This window comes from Anopheles coluzzii, chromosome 2 (genome assembly GCF_943734685.1).
Source record: "Anopheles coluzzii chromosome 2, AcolN3, whole genome shotgun sequence".
Lineage (NCBI taxonomy): Eukaryota > Metazoa > Arthropoda > Insecta > Diptera > Culicidae > Anopheles > Anopheles coluzzii.
In genome coordinates this window covers 33,220,184-33,240,363 of record NC_064670.1, presented here as the reverse complement: position 1 = coordinate 33,240,363, position 20,180 = coordinate 33,220,184, and the positions used below count along the sequence as shown (strand labels likewise).

General features: G+C 49.5%; 1 protein-coding gene across 2 annotated transcripts; it reads right to left on the bottom strand.

Moving 5' to 3' along the window:
• Nucleotides 1-84: 84 nt before the first annotated feature.
• On the bottom strand, nucleotides 85-20,106 carry LOC120949228 (cell growth regulator with RING finger domain protein 1-like). Of its 2 annotated transcripts, none has more exons than XM_049606740.1 (9): nucleotides 19,869-20,106; nucleotides 16,964-17,780; nucleotides 15,841-16,142; nucleotides 10,341-10,498; nucleotides 7,711-7,882; nucleotides 7,000-7,150; nucleotides 3,848-3,955; nucleotides 1,631-1,958; nucleotides 85-1,185 (listed from the first exon to the last, which is right to left on the bottom strand). In XM_049606740.1, exons 3-9 carry the CDS (start codon nucleotides 15,945-15,947, stop codon nucleotides 1,004-1,006), a joined length of 1,206 nt encoding a protein of 401 aa, XP_049462697.1. In that variant the 5' UTR covers nucleotides 15,948-16,142; nucleotides 16,964-17,780; nucleotides 19,869-20,106; the 3' UTR covers nucleotides 85-1,003. The 2 variants fall into 2 exon arrangements, with proteins under 2 accessions (XP_049462697.1, XP_049462698.1); XM_049606741.1 differs by having other exon boundaries at nucleotides 17,655-17,780.
• Nucleotides 20,107-20,180: the final 74 nt, after the last annotated feature.

Genomic DNA, 20,180 nt, shown 5'->3' with positions numbered 1-20,180 from the left:
TGATATATTTACACTAATTTAGCACGAACTTTCTTTCGATTGTTATCGTTCACCTTACGAATAAAACAACAACACGCCCACACGCTCATTGTTTCACAGCGTTAATAAACCTTTATTTAAAACACAAATCAGTCATCCGTAGATAAAGACTTTTGATTCTTCTTTTTCCGGTTATTTTTTTGCCTTTGCTAACACACACACGCGCATCACTTACGTTTTCGTCTTTTTAAAAAAATCACAGCTACAGAAATAAACCTTATCGAAAACGGGTTCACGTATTGATATAGTTGGCTTGCAAACATTCTCAAATAAAACGATAAACCATTCGAACCGGCCACAGCATTCGTCGTGCACAAAACACCACCGATCTAGCTAGAACCCCACTAGCTTGCCCCATTTGCCCTGCTGTTTATCCGAATGCAAAGCCATTCATGTTCATATTTCGTAAATGCCCACCCCATTCCTCAAAGGACGCACTGCTCTTCCGTCCCTTATCAGCGAATCGGCGATTCGCTTTTACGCGATACTTTCCCTTCCCCAGCGCGTAGTCTGTGCTTTACTCGCCGATCGGAGGGGGCTGCGGGGGCGGGGGGACGTGTTTGGAACGAAAACCCTTACCACTGAAACGTACTTAAAACTAATACTTAACATTGTTGCTTTTTTCATATTATAATCGTGTTTTTAACTCTCCCTCTCCTAGCTCTTCAAACACATTCTAGTGCTTGCGTTTTTTCCATTTCTTTTGCCGGAAGACAAGTCCAGAACCCCGATGACCAATCAGCCAACCGAAATGGAAGCCGCCATGCCGGCGGATCCAACGCGAACCAAACGAACCGAACGCGATCGCTCTCGTCCATTCCACCCACACGGCCTCGTTCCGGCTCAGCCATCGGTCCCTTCGTTCCGCTGTTCAGCTTTAACGCTCCTTCCGCTGCCCCTTGCTGTCCTGTCGACCGGACACACAATGACGCGTTCGGCGGCGGCGGCGGCGGCTGCGGCTGCTTCACCGAAAGCCCAGAAAATCGGTTAGCCGATCGTTAAGCGCGTCCAGCCAGTGAACGGTTCCTTTCGGTTTGCCGTTGACCTTAAGCTCGTTTGTCGAATTAGCCGGCAGATATTCCTCGGTTCGTATGCAGAAGTAGCTCGATATCGTGGCCCGACACATCGGACACCGGTCCAGTTTGGCTGCGGACGGAGAGTGGAGAGTGATGTTGATGATGGTGATGAGAAAACCGAGAAAGAAGGGAAAAGTGAAACGATCAATTAGAGAGAGAGACGGCGTAAAGGAAAAGCTCCACGGTTAGGTACGGCCGCTACGGTGAATTGATCGACTTACAGATTCGCGCACACACGCGGTTAACCTTAGCAGGGGTTAACGAGAATATGCTTCAGTCTAACGACTGTCTCATTAGCATGCGTGCGACGTCAGTCAAAGAGAGAGAGAGGGGTGGCAAATGTAAGTCGACTAATTATTACTACGATACACCATGTCAACAATACTTTCAACTAATTAATGACTTGTTTTTCTAAACGCTTTAATAGAAAATCAACATTGATTAGGCCGGTGAGGGATGAGGGTTTGGGGTGAAAGCAAACGATTTAACGACGCGCTCCCCGACCCTGTACTTACAGAAGCAAACTGCACAGATGCACGTATGTCGGCACGGTAGCAGCGCCCGGGAAAGTGGAAAGTAATGGCACACGACGCACAGCTGCTCCCCGACCGGGCAGTCGCGCGGCGCCGAGTCGGAACAGAGCAGCGGCTCATTATTGCCAGCGCAGGCTACCGGTTCCGCCAGCGACAGTGTACCGGTCGGGACGGTGGTGCCCGTTCCGGTGGTGGTGGTGGTGGTGCTGCCCGTCCCGCCACCGCCATTGCCCGATTGGCCAGCGCCGTTCGCGGCGCTGCTCGCTGCTTCGTCCGCCGTCATGGGATCACCGGTGGCCAGGTAGAGTTGCTGCAAGGGAAATGGAAAGTGATAGAAAACGGTATGAGATTAGATGAAATTTTAAAGTTTATGATGAAAAAAGGGGGGGGGGGGGGGAGAGGGAATAATTACACGATCGTGGAGAGCGATCGAGGTTCCGGTGAGTTAAGAAGCGACATTTTCCTACAGCATGCTGCTCAGTTCAGTGAGCGTGTAATTTCAAACTTCCCATGAATAGTGCATGGTTTTTGGAGGTAAAAGTGACTCAAAAGCAGCTTCCACCTTTCAACTATCGCGCTACGGGTTGTTAAGTTTTTCACACAGCAAAAAGCCCCAAAGCCCGATGGACGCGAATTAACGATCGGTGGAAGTGGCGATTGTGCCCCCTTTTTCCTTATTCTTCGGTTCAACTCCATGTTCTTCTGTTCTGCCATTCACCGTTCCAACATTCGACGGGCGGTACACGCGTGTGAGTGACCTTCAGAGCATCGACCACACAAACTTCAACCTGCCCGCATTGGTGTACCGTTCTATCGCAAATTTAAACTAAAATATGGATAACCCGATCGAGGAGAGAGCGGTGGCTTCTACGCTAATCTCAAGAGTGGTCTCGGATCTAATCCTCATCCCGTTTACCCCCGATGCAGCGCGGAACGGAAGGCACGAACCGAACCACCAACGCTAATCGAAGGCAAACCACCACCACCACCACCACTACCAACCGACCAACCGAGCGGACCAAAAAAGAAGGCAAATAAACTAAAGCTATCCGCGTAAACCGGTATTCCGAATCTGACAAACAAACAAAAAAAGTATCGTAGTAGTTGTAGTAGCAGCACTAGCGCGATCTGCAATGAGTTCATTTGAATCGATCACTGGACGCACGCGGTGGACCCGTCGTGGGGGTGAGGGGGGTCTGCAATGTTTCACAGGTTCGTTATGGACAACAGCAACGAGAAACCAGTCCGCTTTTCGCGGTAGCTCAACGACCGTTTTTACCGTTCCCTTGCCCCACCCCTCCCCTCGCTTCACTTTGCAGGCACCACGCGGCCAGCTTCATTGGCGTTGGCGTACACTAAACTCGCACACGCGAAGCCTATACGTTGCTGCTGCTGCTGCTGTTGCCGATTGCCACATGTTGCCCATGAAAAAGAAAACTGGCTAACGAACGGTGTGCCATGCATGTGCGCACCAGGGGGAGGGGGGGGGGTGCTTGTGGTTGGGAGGGAGATGGTGCAGAAAGAAAAACAAAACCATCCTCCCTCGTGTGTATGTAAAACCGTCGTTGCTGCGGTGCGCACTCGCTGCGCACGTTACACGTTTTCCAGCTTCCATCACGCGCGTGTTTCTGCTTGTTGTTGCTTTTTCGTTTTTTTCATATGCACAGGCGGGCATTAAACATTGTGGCACCGGTATTCTCGGTCTCCAAATGCAGCTATCGCCGATCTTCTGGTAGGCTGATCGCCCTTTGCCAGTCAGTCAGTCTGTGAACTGTGAAGGTCATAGTGCCCGCCATGCTCCGTAGCACTGCTTGTGGGTACACTCACCGGTGGTACACACATGCACCACACGCGGTCCATGCCTCTTGTGCCGCGATTGCGCAACGACGAGCCTCCTTACCGCGCGCAACACGGTGGAGAAACGTGATGTTTGTTCTAAGTCCGCGTGCGAATCCAAATTCCATTTGGTCAATTAATCTGACCACTCTCCAATGTGTGTGTGTGTATGTGAGCCAATCAAACAGGTGGCTAGTATTTGAGGGGCTAATCAACCGTGGCCACTGTCTTGTACAGTGCCGTGCAGGTTCGTTAACTTTCGACGCGACTAAGGCAAATGGTGCGAGCAGCTGCAGTCGCACGGGCACGTGTGGTGGTTGGTGGTTGGTGGTTGTTGTTGTCGCTTCGTCTTACGCTACTTACCTTTAAGCAAGATAGTTGACCGCTCGCCTGCTTCAAGTACTGGGCCAAAATAGACGTCGGCAGTGGACAGACCGGATCCCGCAAATGGACGACATTTACCAGAATTACCTGTAGAAAAAAAAATAAAAGAAAAAACACACACAGTTGAGATTAGACGGTGGTTCATGGTCATCGTAATGGTGAAAAGAACTCGCACGCTGTTCATACAAGAGTTATCGATTATTCTAAGCGGCTTTACTAGCTTACAAATACAATCCTTTCACCCGTAGAGGTCGTTTAACTGTACTTTTACGATTTTCCGTATTCTATTATTGATTGGCCATTTTTGGCCACCTCTTCGTTTTATCAAATTTCAGCAAACACCCTTCCCAGCGTACCCTTCATCCCGAATCCCGAAGCACAACACCGGCACAACACATCACCGGGTTGCTGCCAAACGCTTCCAAGCATAACGCAGTAGGCTTCGCTCTGAGGAGATTTATGTATGTACCGGCCGATGGGTGGCTTTGAAATATGGTACCTCATTATCGTACAAGGCGTTTTGTTATACACCACAGCAGCATTTGTTTGGGGCGGCCTTGCGCTACAGCCAAACGTCTTCAAGGACGCAGCGGTCCGCAGAAATAGCAACCGGGCGACGGTCGGGCGCTTTCATTCGGCATACGGCACACGGCCCAAGGTGATGTATGGCAAAACCATCCCACATTCTTTCCAACCGTACGTCATTCTAATGTGTCATTCGAGCGGATTGATGGATGGCACACACACACGGCACACATATATGTATATGTGTTCGGAACCGTTCCACAAACGTTCTGCCGGTCAACATTGAAATAGAAGAAACGCAAACAGCATCCAAACGACTCGCGACTACCCGGCGGTGCCGATTGTATGAGCCTCTTCTCATGTGCCAGTACTGCTGGCTCCAGAGAAATGTCCGGCTATTTGAAGAGATCCGCTTGCGCTACTCATCCCTTCCGGGAGTCAACAATAAACAGAGGCAAACGCGATGATCCCGATCGGTATCGCAAGCATAATCATCACTTCCTGCCGAGAAAAAAACCCGTTTGACGACCCGGCGGCACAAGACAACACACAAACGCGCGCTGGCCAGTTTGGACTGTCGATGGAAGCGAAAGGAACCAGCCAAAGTATTACGACACACTATTATTATTATTAGTGTGCGATGTTATTAAGCGGCCCGCGGAGTCGGAGTGACATTGAGGCAATTTGCTTTTCTCGTTAGTTTCTCGAAAGCAAAAAAAAAAAAAATGCAAAAAATCCTCCAAACAGCAACCCCGAAACAGGCATGATGTGAAGAATGGAAGTATCGGCACCCCGTCATCATGCTTTCTCGTCGAGTGAGAGTATTTCAATGGATATTCCATTTCCCGTCTCCCCGCGCCATCTTCCCGGCACATGCATGACTCACAACTATTGTACTTTTAAACTTTGATCATTACTCAACCACATCCAGCACAAACAAACCATACAAACAAACACAAAAAAAAACCTTCCAAAACTACGTCCTCCTTCCGTGAAGAGCAGGGCGCTGCCGGGGTGCTGCGCAAAAAGAAAGTGAAACGCTGATCGTAAGTGCAGCGTGTCGCGAGATGCAAAGAAGATCGGTCGGTTGGGCCACCTCTTGCCGCACAACGCGGTGAAAGTATGTCCCTTTCTTTTCTACCAGCGTGACGGGGACGATCCGGTTCGTGGCTTTTGCGTCAAGCGCTTGCGCGGAGACGCTTGCACGCGCGCCCAATGTACCACCAGAAACGCACGTGGTGCAGCCCGTCTTTCACCGGTGCGTGGTGCGCATTCATTTAGGTGGAAGCTTCACGGAGATGAACTAACTTTCTTTCCTCCACCCCTTTGAAGGGAAAAGGGAAACTTTCACAACGAGTTGTGGCGAGATTTTCTATCCGAAGGTCACTCGCGATGCTCGGCTGAACGAGCTCGGTTTTCAAGAGGATGCTTAGATTGTAGAAGCTCGTAACATTTCACGTGGGTAGAAAGTTGGTCACCTTTTCATCAACTTCTCCCTCCCGCTATCACGCATTGACGCATTGACCTACAAGAAAGGAATAAAACCAGGATAAACAAACTCTCACCGGAACAGATACGGCAAAGGTGGTAACAATATACAGTACACACACACACACCGATTGATCAATTGCTCTTTTGGTTGTGCAATCGCCGCCGCCAGAACTGTGTTTGTTTTGCCTTATTTCGGCATCTTCCTGTGTGCTTCCGCACGCAAACCCGCTCATATGCACGTACGTGCTATTTTATGTTTGTCCCCAAGCCCACTGCCTCCTCACACTCCTCCGTTGTTCGGACACCAAAGTCGTCATAATCGGTCAAAAGCGGGGGGGGGGGGGAAAAGTCCCGCGGAACGACGATTCCGCCAAATTTGGCTGTTTGCATATGGAAACGAGGAAATGGGGAATAATCGTTATAACGCTATTATATGTTTTACATAATCTGTTTACTCTCGAGTTGAGTTCCGCAAAAAAAAAACATGGGATAAACCGGCCCCACTGTTGTAGCCGGCCATGTATCGCAAAAATGTGGGACAATGTGGTTGGGCGGAACGCGCGTTTTTGTATAAACACACACAGAGAGAGACACGAGCGCTGAACCTTTCGGTGCCATATGATTGAGATCAAGAAAGGGAGAAAGCAAGAAGCTGCTCATGAAAACGATTACTCAATATTTAATGTATGCACACACAGAGGAAGGCACTAAAACATCCCCCCGGTCGGATGGCGTAATCGATACACAGGGGGAAGCAGGCTGACGGGCGAGAGGAAATGCAAAAATCAATATCATCCCGGCAACAGCCGCGTAATCGCGGACACGGGGCGTCCGCTCGGTGATGACGGTCGATCTGTAGCAACTCCTTTTTCGGGCTGGAGGTCACCTTTTAGGTCAAAGAGAAAGTGAAGACACGAGTTCCGTCCCGCTGTGTGGGGTAATTACCGTCGGGAGAGGGTTGCTACTATTTCCGCATCGCCCCCCAAAGACATTGGCAAGGGATGGGTTCTGGGGTTTCGATAATCTCATCATTTGGTCTCCACCCTTCCTACCTAATGAGAATAATCCGCAACGATAGCGTAATAGCAATAAAATACCACTCAGCCGCCACTTACCGTCTCGTCCGGATGCAGCAGCTCCTCCGGTTCCGTTTCGCGGATCATAAACACCACCAGCGGGTAGGCGAGTCGGGGCGGTGCGCCCAGGATCAGCGGTGGCTTCGGGGACTGTAGCGTGATGACATGTTCCGTGTGCGGTTGGCAGCATCTATTTTTGGGGTGCAGCGGCCACGAACCGCGAACCGGAAGATCGAGATGGAGAGAAAGAAAACGACACCACGCGCAAAGTCAGATTAGATTGATCGTGTAGTAGTAGTATAGAGAGCGAGGCGAATATGCTAATAATGCTAAGCTAACGCATAAAATAAGCTGCCGGGATTAAAACCTGGAACGTTCTCGCTTGTGCTGTGTCACTTCTCTACACGACTAAACTGTGATTGGGAATTTCGAAAAGGCAAATAGCAACAGCAACAACAACAAAATCGCGATAATCATGAATATTTGAGCAGATTCGCAAAACTGGTTTGCTGGTATGCTTGGTCGATCGCGAAATCGTTCCGAGGGTTCGATCACCTTTGCCGATAAGAAGCAAAGGACACATTCTGCAACAAAAATCCAAACCCCCACATGAGAACAAGTGCCCGTGTGACAAAAGACCAAGGAAAAATTTAATGGCCACAAAGATGGCCGCAGAATCCGGACAGCAAGCCGCCGCGCACCCGGAAAGGTGATATGATATCCCCGTACAAGGGGGCAGTGAAGTCAGACCTTACGTTAGTTGCCAGTTGCTGACAGTAGCTGGAGTCGACGATGTGCGAGTTCGATGCGTCCCGCAGGTCGTTCCACGTGCGCCACAGCGACACATGCAGCTCGCGGATCGAGACGCCCCAGAACGCTTGCAGCGAGTACTTCACCTGACTGGACACCGCTAGCCGTACCTCTGGAAGGAAAGAACAGGGCAGAAGAAAAAGGAAAAACAATATTAAGCACTGATTTGAAGCAAAAACAACGCAATGTGTGTGTGTGTGTAAGTGATATTAGTCAGCTACCGGCGCGGCAGGTTGCAATGTCTCGCACGTCTTGCAGATTAGCAGCAGCCGCTAATGACAGTCGAATGATTAGATATGAAGGAAGTAAAACAAAGCCGATGTTAAATAATCTCTGATCTGAGAAAATCTGAGTAAGGAAGCAAATGCAGGAAAGGAAAACCTGTTTCTCCCTCGCATTGATGGCGACCCTTTGGCGCTAGAATGCGGCGCACCACACTGGTGGCTGGCGTACGGTACACGCAGAAAGTGAAATTATTCAATCCGTTTGCCTGCGTCGCTTCGTACTCTCTCGCCCACGGCAGGAACAGTCGGATCGCTCGGGAAATCCAGAACTGTAATGCAAAAGGGTGCAGCAGTACAGCCGCCCGGCTACCGGTATGACGACAATTACCCCCGCCAACAACGGCCGTCTGCTTGGCAGGGGTAACTCTTTACCGCCATGGGTCACCGGTCACCGTGGAGCACCTCACGTGATCTCGGTCACGTAGTGCTCTGCCGGGGTGGCTAGTCATCAGAACAGGTATTACACACTCACTTATCGTCGCTGCCATCGCCGCCGTCTGTCTGTGGTCAGTGGTACGGCCGGAGAGACTAGCGGTAAAGTTCTAATAGAATGAACAGAGTCGTACGTGCGTGCGCGGCAAAGCTAGCCCGATGACTCAATGTCACACAACGGACGGACGGATCTCGAGCGAACGGTTGATCGTGCACGACATCCCTTGGGAGGACTGGATGGGCAGAAAAAAAACGGACCACTAATTCTAGGTTAACATGCCGTTGCAAACAGGAACTGGTCCGGTGGATGAACGAGAGGGCAATTTATGGTCCAGATGAACGAGAGGGCAATTTATGGGTTTTGTGCGGGTAGGTGTGTGTTTGTGTGTGTGTGTGTGTGTGTGTGTGTGTGTGTGTGTGGGAAAGCATTTTAGCGTTGCTTGAGGGAAATCGAACTGATGTAGAATCATTGGCAATACACATGGTTTTCTTTTCACTACTTTGTATACGAGTGCGCAAGGTGGTAGTGCACTTGAACCGTGGACCCGCACACATTGCATTCACTTTGTACGCCTATGATGATCGTACTGCAAAGCAATCGGGATGTGCATCTTACAACCGCGACCCGGTGGACGGTGTACGTCACCACATGGCTTCTCGTGAACTCGTTCAGTGCGAGCGTTTGTTCTACCGACACGAGTGCCAGCGTGCGTCACGATCATCTTCTTCTAATCAAACGCCATATAAATTCCAGCCACAAAAGCGACGCAGCGACTGGCAGGCTGAATGTGAAGATAGAACGAAAAACCATGCCAAAAAGCCAACTACTCATAATGTCGAAATGCAAAACTGACCAGAAATTTGTACCTCGAGCCGGAAAACACAGCAAAAATGTGCTAAACGTGCGCTGCATACAAATAACAGCGTGTATGTGAGCAGTTTGTTAGCAAACGATGCAACCCCAGTCGTCCTCTTCTGCCTGTCCTTCCTCCTAACACCTCATCATTGCGTACTGATCTGTTCTGCTGCTAATGTCCCCGTTGCTTTATACTTTCCTAATTTGTTTTACCAACATGTTTGCACTTTAAATACCCTCTTTACGGACGTGCGCCGTAAAACACTGCTATCACTGTCTCGGTTCGAATGCGAAATTGGATCGAAACTGCGACACGAAGATGCAAAACTGTTGACACAAGGCGTTACCGGCGTATTACACGCGGCACGTGCTCGTAACTCTTCGCCGTACGACATGGTTTGAACTGTTTTGACCGATTCTAACCATAAAGTGCTGGTAATTTTCTAGTTCCTAGCTTTGTCCTGCCATGCGGATGTGTTCAAACTCTGCACAATCTATTTTCCTCGCTTGATCGAACATGGAGCCGCTTCTTTGTGATTTGCTAATTTCCCTCTCACTTTTATCTAAACGAAAAAAAAAACAATATTACTAACATTACTATCCCTTTTTTGTAGCTAGCATTCTGCGTGTATTTGGCTTCAAAGTGCCGCGATCGATTCCATTCTACCCCCGAATGCGAAACTGCTACCGACCGATCGTTTCGTAACAATTTCGTACGCGATCGAGTGATCTTCGAGCACGACTGGGGCTGAGGCGAGGGGCGACATGCCACACACCGCATTCTTGGATTGGTGACGGTGACCGGATCGAAAGAATTCGATAGGTGCAACACCTCGCAGCCCGTCCCACAGCCTCGTTTGTTTTTTCTTACCACATTCATTACGCACGTTCGGTGTTCTGTGCCACACATTCGGACACGGTGTTCTTTCTCATCTTATTATGTTACCGAGCATTGCATGGCCCCGGCCCCTTTTCTCCCAAACCATCGGTCAACCTACCGTCGAACGAATTGTTTCCCGCGTCGAGCAGCCGGACAGTGAACGGTATGTGGACGCGGGTCATTTTGAGGCGCGGTACATGCACGTTATGGTTCTGCTGCGTTACGTTCGACGGCCTTAACACGTCATCGGCCTGCACTCGAAGTATCACGGCGGCCCTGGAAGTAAACGAGTTGTGTGTGTGTACACCGAGAGAGATAGAGATAGAGAGAAAGAAATACACAGATGAGTATGAGTTTTTTTTGGGTGTTTGTTTCTTTGTTATTCTCTACTTAAGAAGAAGAAGATGATGATCATGATGTTGATGATGACGGTGTTAGTAATGAGATGAATCGTGGTCTGTAGTCCCGTGGTCAGAGACATCGAAGAGTAACGGTAAAGGGTGTATAACGGAATGTGGGCCAGAGCGGACAGCGACCGCGGAGCAACGGTATGAAGGTCTATCAAATTGAGTTGAGCCCCGCGTGGTGAGTGAGTTTGCAGTGATCCACTAAATGGTAAAGGTGTACAAGTACACACCGATCACGAAGGTTAGGTGGGGCGGCGGTGGTTGTGGTAAATAGTTGAAGAACCGTTAAAGAAATTAAACACACTCGGACTTGTGCACTGCGCGATGGCCTTCCCCCATACATAAAGCGGTTGCCGGTCAGATGCAGCGCCCTTTACCCCACTTGTGCTCACTCGCATAGTCGTTTCAAAGCCTGCTGCTACTTCGACGACATTCATTCTCAAGTCCTACTCCGACGTTCACACTGGTTTGTGACTCGCAGTCGGTTTTAACTGACCACTCCGATGCTTGACTTTGAACTGCTTGAGTGCTGCGGTAAGCAGCAGTACCCGCTGCTAACCCTGCAGCATCCACAGCAGTAGGCGGTGGTTTTGCTGTAACTGTGCACGGGTGCAACACCACCCAAGGGAAAGAAAGTGTTCGATTGCTGCCGCAAAGAGTGTTCGATTGCTTCACACTTCTTGTGCTATCGGTACACAGACGTTTGTTGAGTCAATCGCTGCACCATGAGAGATACCGGTAGCACACACTTCGAAAGTACGAACCACCCTGCCTGCACCCTGAAGGGACACCGACAGCGATGGACAGCATCCCTTCTAGGGCAGCTGTAGCCGTCACCGTACAGAACAGCGTCGCTTCAGGCGCTGGCACGAACAAGGATTGGGATAGTTGTCGGTGTCCATGTCCATCTGCAATAAAGAGCAATGGCGAAACCGGCATGCCGTCGCAGAACACGACACGCGTAAATTGACCCTCACGGCATCGATCACTGGCATCAGCTGACGCAAGGCAGCGTCGTCAGCCCAAAGGCTTGCAAGCGGTCCGTAGACGACGTGTCGCAAACGACGCAAGAACGCGCCGCATGCTGGATTTAGACTGGCGGAATTGCAAACCGATTCCGTTTGGGCCGTTCACTCTCCTGCCCGGCGAACGGAACAGCACAACACACAACAACCCGGGCAGGATCTTGCAGCTAAATGGTCTAATATACTGTGTCCCTCGTACGAAGCTGTTGCACACATGATCATTGCTTCGCCACCGATCGATCACCAGACCCGGCACGACGGCGTTGTCTCCGGGCCGGTGCGTTGGGATTTCACGTTCGTGTGCGCTGGGGCGTGTGTTGGTTAGTTCGTTGGCTGGCGCACACGATGGGACAGACACGATCCAGCAGCAGCAGCAGCAGCAGCAGCAGCAGCACACCGGTTTAAAACCAAGTCAAGGCTGACCGAATGTGGCGAAGGTGTTGTGTGCGTGAGTGTGCGCGTTTGTTTTATAGCGCTCACCACCACGACTCTGGCGATCTGCACAGCATCCCCAAAGTGAGGGGTTGTGGTACGTTTCTGTGAGGTTTTTTTCTTCTTCTGGTTTTGTTGCAGAAATTTGCACCACGAGGAGGTAGTTACAGGATGGCAATGGTGAATATACTGCCGCTCCTCGATCCACTGCAGAACTGTGCGGAGATCGATCTTCAAGAAGCTTTCATTTTGGGGGGGTATGTACAACATATGGGTGGCTTTTTGGGGTCGTTCGGCATGACCACGCAACCCCGTTTGGAACGAATTGGTTTCGCACGAAACGAAACGTGTACGTGGGGCATGATGTGGGAAAGAATGTTATATGAAACAGGCCTGAAAAGGCACGGGTCTGCTGTGATCGGTGTTGTCAATATCATAAACAACCGTAACAAATGTTCCAGGTTGGAATACAGGCATAGGGTCACTAGGCTGCTACACAAAACCTGCCACAGAAACATACAAAACTGTTCACTGTTCATGCGAATTCCTCTAAAAGCCATCGATCCATTCCTGCCAGAGACAAAAACTTCCCATCAAACTGTTTTCCCGTAAAAGGACTATGCATACCGAATTGTGATCCTAATGACATGACTACAAGAAGTTAAAAAAAACATTGTTGCCCACGGTGAACTCTTGCAGGTTAACCTGAGTGAGGTACTTTCTCGTTGTAGAGGGGTTTTCCCCGTCCTTGTAACAGTTACATTAATAAAATTGATTGCTTTATGTTATGACCCGCGTACATATTGGAGAAACCCCAATGTGACATTGTACTGCACAGTCAATCAACTAACTTCGCAAGTTTACATGTGTAAATCGTGCAGCAATGATTAACGCCATGTTTAGGATCATAAGATGTCTATAACTAGTAGAAGAAGCCTTTTTATTCCAAGTTCTTCAGTGCGACTCCAGTAATTTTCCAGTCCAAAATGTAACCGCTTACCAGCAGCTAATTCAATGGAAGAATAAGAACTTTTTCGAACTCAAATGGACGATAACACTGACATCTACCGGTTGTATGATCGCCTAGTAGCACATAGAACATAGAATATATTAACTCTTTATTTGCATCTCCGAGGTCGTGTTCCGTGGTATAATTGTCAAATCGCACGACCTAACGACAGGCTCATCAGGGGTTCATGCCCCATATGCAACCTTCCATTCACAGAACTGACTACATCCTGGTATTGGAAAATAAATCAATCACAGATCACAGAGCCTAAAAGTGGCTTTGGTAAGGCCCTAGATTAATTCTGATTATTGTCCAAAAAGAGAAGAAGATTTGATGGAGATAATTGCAGTAGTAAGCAGTATTTTAGATGCTCCAAAGCACACTGGAATGCTGCACTAATTATATCACATTGCGAATTTGGAAATTGGACACAATCTTCTTCCCATCCCATGGATTTGAGGATGAAAATCCAAAAGATCTTACTCTCAATATCAAGCACGCTTACGAGAGATCAACAAAACCCCACACAGCTAGCTTGCACACCAAAAGCCACCTCTTCCCAATATACAAATTTGCCACCTGTTGTAGTAGTAGTAGTAGTAGTAGCAAGCACCATTAGACCGCCGTTTGATGCGGTTCGCCGATTCAACAAAACTTCAACGGTGCGTCGTTATGCGGAAGACAACTGCTGCTCTGATCCGTTTTATGGTTACGTGTCGTACGCGATCACTTCGGCGCTCTCCTTCTCGGCCCAGCACCCCTTCTTCCCGTTCCAAAAATGTATGGCCACGGTTGGCGTACGGTTGAACGCACGCACTCACGAACATAGCAAATGCTGCCACCGTTCGCCAGTTGCTTCCCTGCTCGGTTTTCGGTTCGGTCACCGGCACGCCGGTTGCAAATGATAATGAAATCATAATAACGCCGGTACAACAACTAGCTAGCTTTCGTAGGGTGCCGTCGCGTTGATCGTTCACCCGAGTCACCCCACCCACCGATCCCTTCTCCGTTGTCTTTGACTGCCTGGTAGGAACCTCAACAACAACTACACAAAAAAACACACACACAGCAGATCCCCCAATCCGACCGAGGGTGGTGTTGATGTTCGTTAATTTATGCTACCCACGGTTACACCAATCCACCAACCAGCCAACTTCCTCCCGAACCAACACCGTCACCTCTCTCCCACTCCCCCTCATTGTTGCGGTTCGGAAATCGTACAAAAGTGACAAATATATACAGCACGTTAAGGCCCAGCTAGAGGCGGGTGCGAGGGCCGATAACGTAAAAGGAACATTGAAACATTGCCACCTTTTGGGACGATTTGTTTCTTCTGCTTCTGGCATCGCGCGTCGCACTTTCAAGGACGCGCGCGCCTAGGCGTTTGGCGTCGCGTCCGCCGGCCCGTTGCCCATAGACGCGTTAAGGGGCGGCGGCGGCGGAGGGGGCGACTTGCGAATCGGAGTTCCCCGTAGCTCGCGTTCTTATCTTGCTGTTGTTTGCAAGTGCTTTGATGTTACAAAAACGTGTACGATATTGATGTGCGACCTGTGACAACAGATAGCAGCAGAACCTTTGGGAAAGAAATATGGCACGTTGAACAAAAGTGCGTTTGATTTCCTTGGAATTTCTTGTTTCGAAATATCAAATCATTATACAGCTAAGCACAATTCGTTACTTAATTACCCAAGAGTGGTATTAAACTTTTTAGGTTTTATATGGCATATTCTCATCCTTAGTGTCTGGTAACAGTCACTATTATCATGAGATAAGTTCATTTTAGCCCAAAAATATTCCCAACACAAAAATGACACAGTCCAGCTCCGTTGGTGCAACTATTCCTGGTCCTTCCTTTGCGATCTTGGCCAGAATGTCGCACCGTTCATCTTGCTAAACCAATTAGCATTGTTTTGATTGATCGCTCATGAAACGATCGTTTCCGTTAATTCGGCGCCAGCACCCACGGATCAACGCCACGCTTCAACGGCCTGGATGGTTGCTCGATGATGCATATTAAAAGGCACAAAAATAACAATCTCCCCTTCACACCCAAACTTTTGGGGAACCAGTTTTCGACCTTTTGGCGATACAAAAACGCGGACGAGCGCGAGCGCTTCTGCGTGATTTCTTGCGCTTTCTTGATGTTTTGATGTCCAGCTGGTTGGTTGTGGATTCTCCGGTCGGTTCTAAATCAACGCGTTTATGGAGATGCGCGAGGAAGAAACGCAACCCATTTACGCCACCGGTGACCGAAAACAGCGCGTTTTGTCAACTATTGGACCGTTGTAAATTCGCCCTTGAAGTTTCGAAGAAGATAATACAACAAAAAAGACCCCATGCGAAACCCCGGAAGTTTAGCGAAGATACACACAACAATCGGGGCGGCCACATGGTTGAGGGTTTTAAGAAAAAGATAAAAAAAAAACAAGTTTCATCACATCCCACACATCCCTTTTCGGGGGGTGGCCGGGAGACACTGCCACGTGCCACATCCACCGCCAATAGGCCACCGGTGCGTGCGCACTGCTGAGGGGGAAATTGATGCACCGTGACAAATGTATTCGCAGGGGCGAACAACATCAACCGTACCATTTCTCTTTCAGTTTGGACGATTTTCACCACAACTTTCGGTTTCCACTATTTTTCCACTATAATGGAAAAGTGTTTTGAAGGGTCTGAATGTAGAGATGAAAACGGGGGTACATTAAAGGGAAGGAGATTAATGAAGGCGTCTCTATTACTCACTTGATCAGGAACATGATAGTGGCACCGATGCACACGATCACCGCTGTCAGCGGCAGCAGGTTGGTGATTTCTGCCGCCGAAAATGTTAACGTACTAAACGCACTCATCTTCGCTTGTCGCTGTGCTGGTGTTGCTGGACACTTGAAAGTATTTGTATACGGTGCGATTACTTCAGCACCCGTTCCGGTATGCGCCTTTTTCTTCGCTTCACTTCGGCTTTTAAAACACACAGACCAAGCTGTATATGTCACGAAAAACACGCTCGCACATACACACAACACACAAACAACACTACAAAATCACTATTGGATGATGTTTTTGATAATAAATAAAATTAAGTCAAACTCGAGCCAGCCAAACAAACAAACAAACAAACACTACAGTTTTCGTTCGAGCAAGCACGCGACGATATCTTACGGCGCACAAGCATCCGATCAGCATACTATGGAACGCGATCTCGTTTTGATCTTGAACCGGCCACCGGTATACAGGGGGACGAGTGTTGCCGATCACAACAACATCAGCCCAACAGTCACGCGCTGCCACGGTGTGACGACAGATGGGACACGGGGAAAGAGAAAGTAACCCGAATGAAGATCGTTCGTTTCGCCGTTTGCTTGTTTGATCGTTCGAGTTTTCCTATATCGTTCGCACTTTTATGCTGCCTGTGCTCGAGGTTTGCTTGCTTTAAGCGCCGGCGTTTACATACAGCATTCACACGCAAACACACACTGAAAACCGCGGCCACTTCGCTCACGCGCCTTTGCTCGCCCGTGCTTCTCCGCACACGCACGCAGCAAGAAATGGTGTTATGTTGTTGCGCAGTTTCCGAGTGGATGAACTTTCACGCAAACGAACCGCGCGCACCACACTGCCGAGTTGATTAACCTCTCTCCGCGACGCGGATTGGCGCAGCTTTCGCTCTGGTCGCTCTGGTCCGGACGTTCAGAATGGTATTCTCGCGCGGCCGCTCGCCAGACAGACAGAAGTGCTTGCGCCTGTCGATCGATCAGCTCTTCGTCGTTCGTCGGGTCGCACACAGCTCGCTAATGTTGTGCGACCATTTAAACAGTGCGCTCTGCCCGTGCCCTCTTGCGCTTGTGCAGTGTGCTGTTATGCTCACCTAACCACCCCCGCGCGCCCAAGGTTTGTATGCGCACACGTCAAACAACAGCCTGCAAACAACGTCAGCGTGAATCGACCACGGCAAACTATTGGGGTAGCGATGTTTCCCGACCGAATTGCCCGCACATTGCCTCCGCTTCTCACCAGCGCTGAAACATAACTGAACCCTGCGTGAATGCGTCCGCGCCCGGTCGGTGTGGCTTCAGTGGATGCCTCCCCACCGCTGCCGTTACGGCTGCGAGCGTTCGCGAACGGGCAGCAGCCGAGCCGAATCGAGCGAATGGTGCCTGGTGCAAGGGCGGTGGAGCGCGATCGTGCACAAGATGAAAAGAATAAGCGATGCTGGTGATGGTGGAGGGGGCAAAACTAGCTGCAGTCCAGCAGCAGCAGCAGCAGCAGCATCAAGCCCGCGGTGCACTTTGCTGCCGACCGTGTATCGTTCGTTGCGCACGAGTTCAGTAAGGTGTTGTTGATATCGTTTTTGTTGGTTTCCTCGTTTTTTGTTGTTTTTGGTTTGGTTTATCGTATTTCTGCTCTCCAACGTTCGTCGCCAGGCTGTTCTAAAGCATCCTGTTGGTGGCGATCGACCGTCAAGCTGTCAGCTGAATACGCCCCGACGGATGCGCGGTTCGATCTACTCGGCTGCCAAAAATGGGAAACGATCGTGCAGGATTCAAAGCGAACGATACCTGTTTCTGTTTTGCACAAGTTTGCTTCACCGTTCCAGTGATTGGCACAACATGAAATTAAGAAGACGCGTTCGAATTGGTAGTCGTCCTACATCCATTTGTTCTTCAGTAATTACTTAATCCGCGCTGAAAAGAAAAGCCAAAAAGTATGGGTATTACTCGATACAGCTAAAACGATCGTTCTCGTAGGCAAATCACCCAAAACCGCGAAGTTTTCCCTTTCCCAGATTGAGCTTCATTTCGAAATTCCAAAATTCCCATTCTCTGCAAACTCAGGCAACATAACGAAGGTAAGATTCTGGCAGGAACGGTCCTGCTGCACACTACCGATTGCTTCGGCAGCCTTTCTTTTTTGGCTAAAGTGCTAATATATTACATCATGTTATAGGAATGTTTCCTCCCTCTCCTTGAAGTGCGGTCGGGGGTTTTCGCCTTTGAGCAGCACGCCAGCGAGAGGTTGTTTCGATCGTTTCGCCTGCTCCGAGCCCTCACAATCAGCCTTATCGCGTTTGCACCGATGTTTGCACAGTTGATTCTGTAGTTTTTCTCTCTTCCTCCTCCTTCTATACTGCCGCGTACACGTTGTTGGCGCACTGGCTGCTGCTGCTGCTGCTGCTGGGACGGAGGAGCTCGTTTCGTTTTCTTCTAACACACGGCTGGCTAACTAGATTGCTTACGGGGTTCGGTTTGCTTCCTTCCGGCGGCGATGACATTATCGGCTGGAGCGGACCCGTCGTCGTCGTCGTCATGCATCCGCGTCCACCACCAGGAAGGACATTTGTGTTTGCTCAGAAGTTCATTGATGTTGTACATGTACACACACCAGTGACGGTACCTGACCGGCTTCGACCTTCCTTCTCTTTCTCACTGCGCTTTCTATCGTTTTCTTTACTAATTTTCCTCTCCCACTCTTTCTCTCTCCCGCTCTGTGCTTGCTGCACTGTGTGTGTGTTTGTGTTGTGTAGTTGCACAAGTACAGTGCGTCGTCCCACGAAGGGCAGACTTTGGGTGCTGTTGCCGTTGGTGATGATGCGCCGTGCTGGTGAGGTGCTTCGCTTTATCCCCACCAGCAGTCGGGGTAGGCGTCGTCCTTCACCGGGTAGGTTCTTGTTTATATTTTACATCGATACAGCTGCGGGAGGGAAGCAGCCGCCCGACGGTGTTGTCTGGAGGGCAAACCTTTTAATGCCAGGTACTACCACTACAACTACTACTACAGCTGCTGCTACGGTACTTGCCAAGAAACTGTGCCTTAAACAAGGCTTTGTCCGTTGAGATGAAACCAAAACGCGCAGCAAAACCAAAAAAAACCCATCCCACAATTTACTTCCATTCCCTTTTATAGCCTCATTTTGGAGCAACTAAACCCCGAAATACCGTTTAACGTTAAGCCGCAGAGCCACCTCCTATCCGTTCGATCTACAGCCGAGAGTTGGCTATTCGTTGGCCAATTTCTATTCTCCCTTTTTTTTGCTTGCCTGCCCAACCCAACCTCAGCCAACACGCCAGCCCCTAACGGTGCACCAGCCCCGATGATCGTGGGATGAAGAAAGTACAACAGCAGCAGCAAAAAAAGGTGCAAAAATTTGGGACACAGCATTTATCCGTGCCACAGTTTCCCTTGGCGGTACACTTCCGCCGGCCGACGGTGGGAAACGGTGGCGTAAGCCGTCCCACGGCAGCGACCGGCTCTGAGAATTGACCGTGTTTGCATGCCGAATTTGGCACATTTATTAGCATCATCTCGGGGGTGTTTGGCACCAACCAAAAAAAAGACTTGACGATAATGATGGATGTGAGATAAGACTCTATTATTCCACCGATTCAAAAAAAAAACAGCACAATATCATCACACATCTGGTTTTCTTCGAAATGGCAAGAATTAGAATAGGGAACGATAAGTGGGCTAAACAAATTTGCATTGCTCTGGTTGTTTGCTCAAAACATAATCGGGTGGGCCAAAACTTTCGCCCTTATCGTGCTGCTTTGCTTGCGGTTCACCTAGATCCGGGCGCATCTCTGTACGCACCACAACAAAGTGGCATCTTCTAGAACTTCTGCCCCAAGGGTGGCAGGCGTATCGCGTTACGACAACCGATGCTGCCAGCGGCCACACACACACTCAGCATTGCTTTGGGAAGCGATTTTCCGCATTTTTCTGCGCACCATACGCAGTATGCTATCTGGTCCAACTACACTCTATTACGTACGTACCTGCCTGCTGCTGGCGGCTCCCTTCGGCGTGGTATTATCGTTTGGCCTGTACACGCACTGTTAATGCAATACGCAGAACCGCAACCGCTTTTTTTCTTCTTGCTTTTCTGGCTTTGCTACCTGCCTCGCGCACAAAAACCATAGTTTCCTTCCATTAGTCACGTTTGTTATTGAGCGAGGGGGGTTGTGTGTGAGTGTTTTTTTTTCTTCTTCTTCTGCGGGCAAGAAAAACATTCGATAGCAGTTCGGCGCACGCTGCCAAGCATCAGCTGATTCAAAAATTACCCCACCACATTTGACAGGCTGACGACA

Bases quoted from the DNA above. Each gene is read 5' to 3' on its own strand.
- LOC120949228 (XM_049606740.1), bottom strand. From the start codon at position 15,947: ATGAGTGCGTTTAGTACGTTAACATTTTCGGCGGCAGAAATCACCAAC. The intron at 10,499-15,840 runs GTGAGTAATAGA...GTTTACTTCCAG, and splicing joins ACTATCATGTTCCTGATCAA to GGCCGCCGTGATACTTCGAG. The intron at 3,956-6,999 runs GTAAGTGGCGGC...TTTTTTCTACAG, and splicing joins TGCTGCATCCGGACGAGACG to GTAATTCTGGTAAATGTCGT.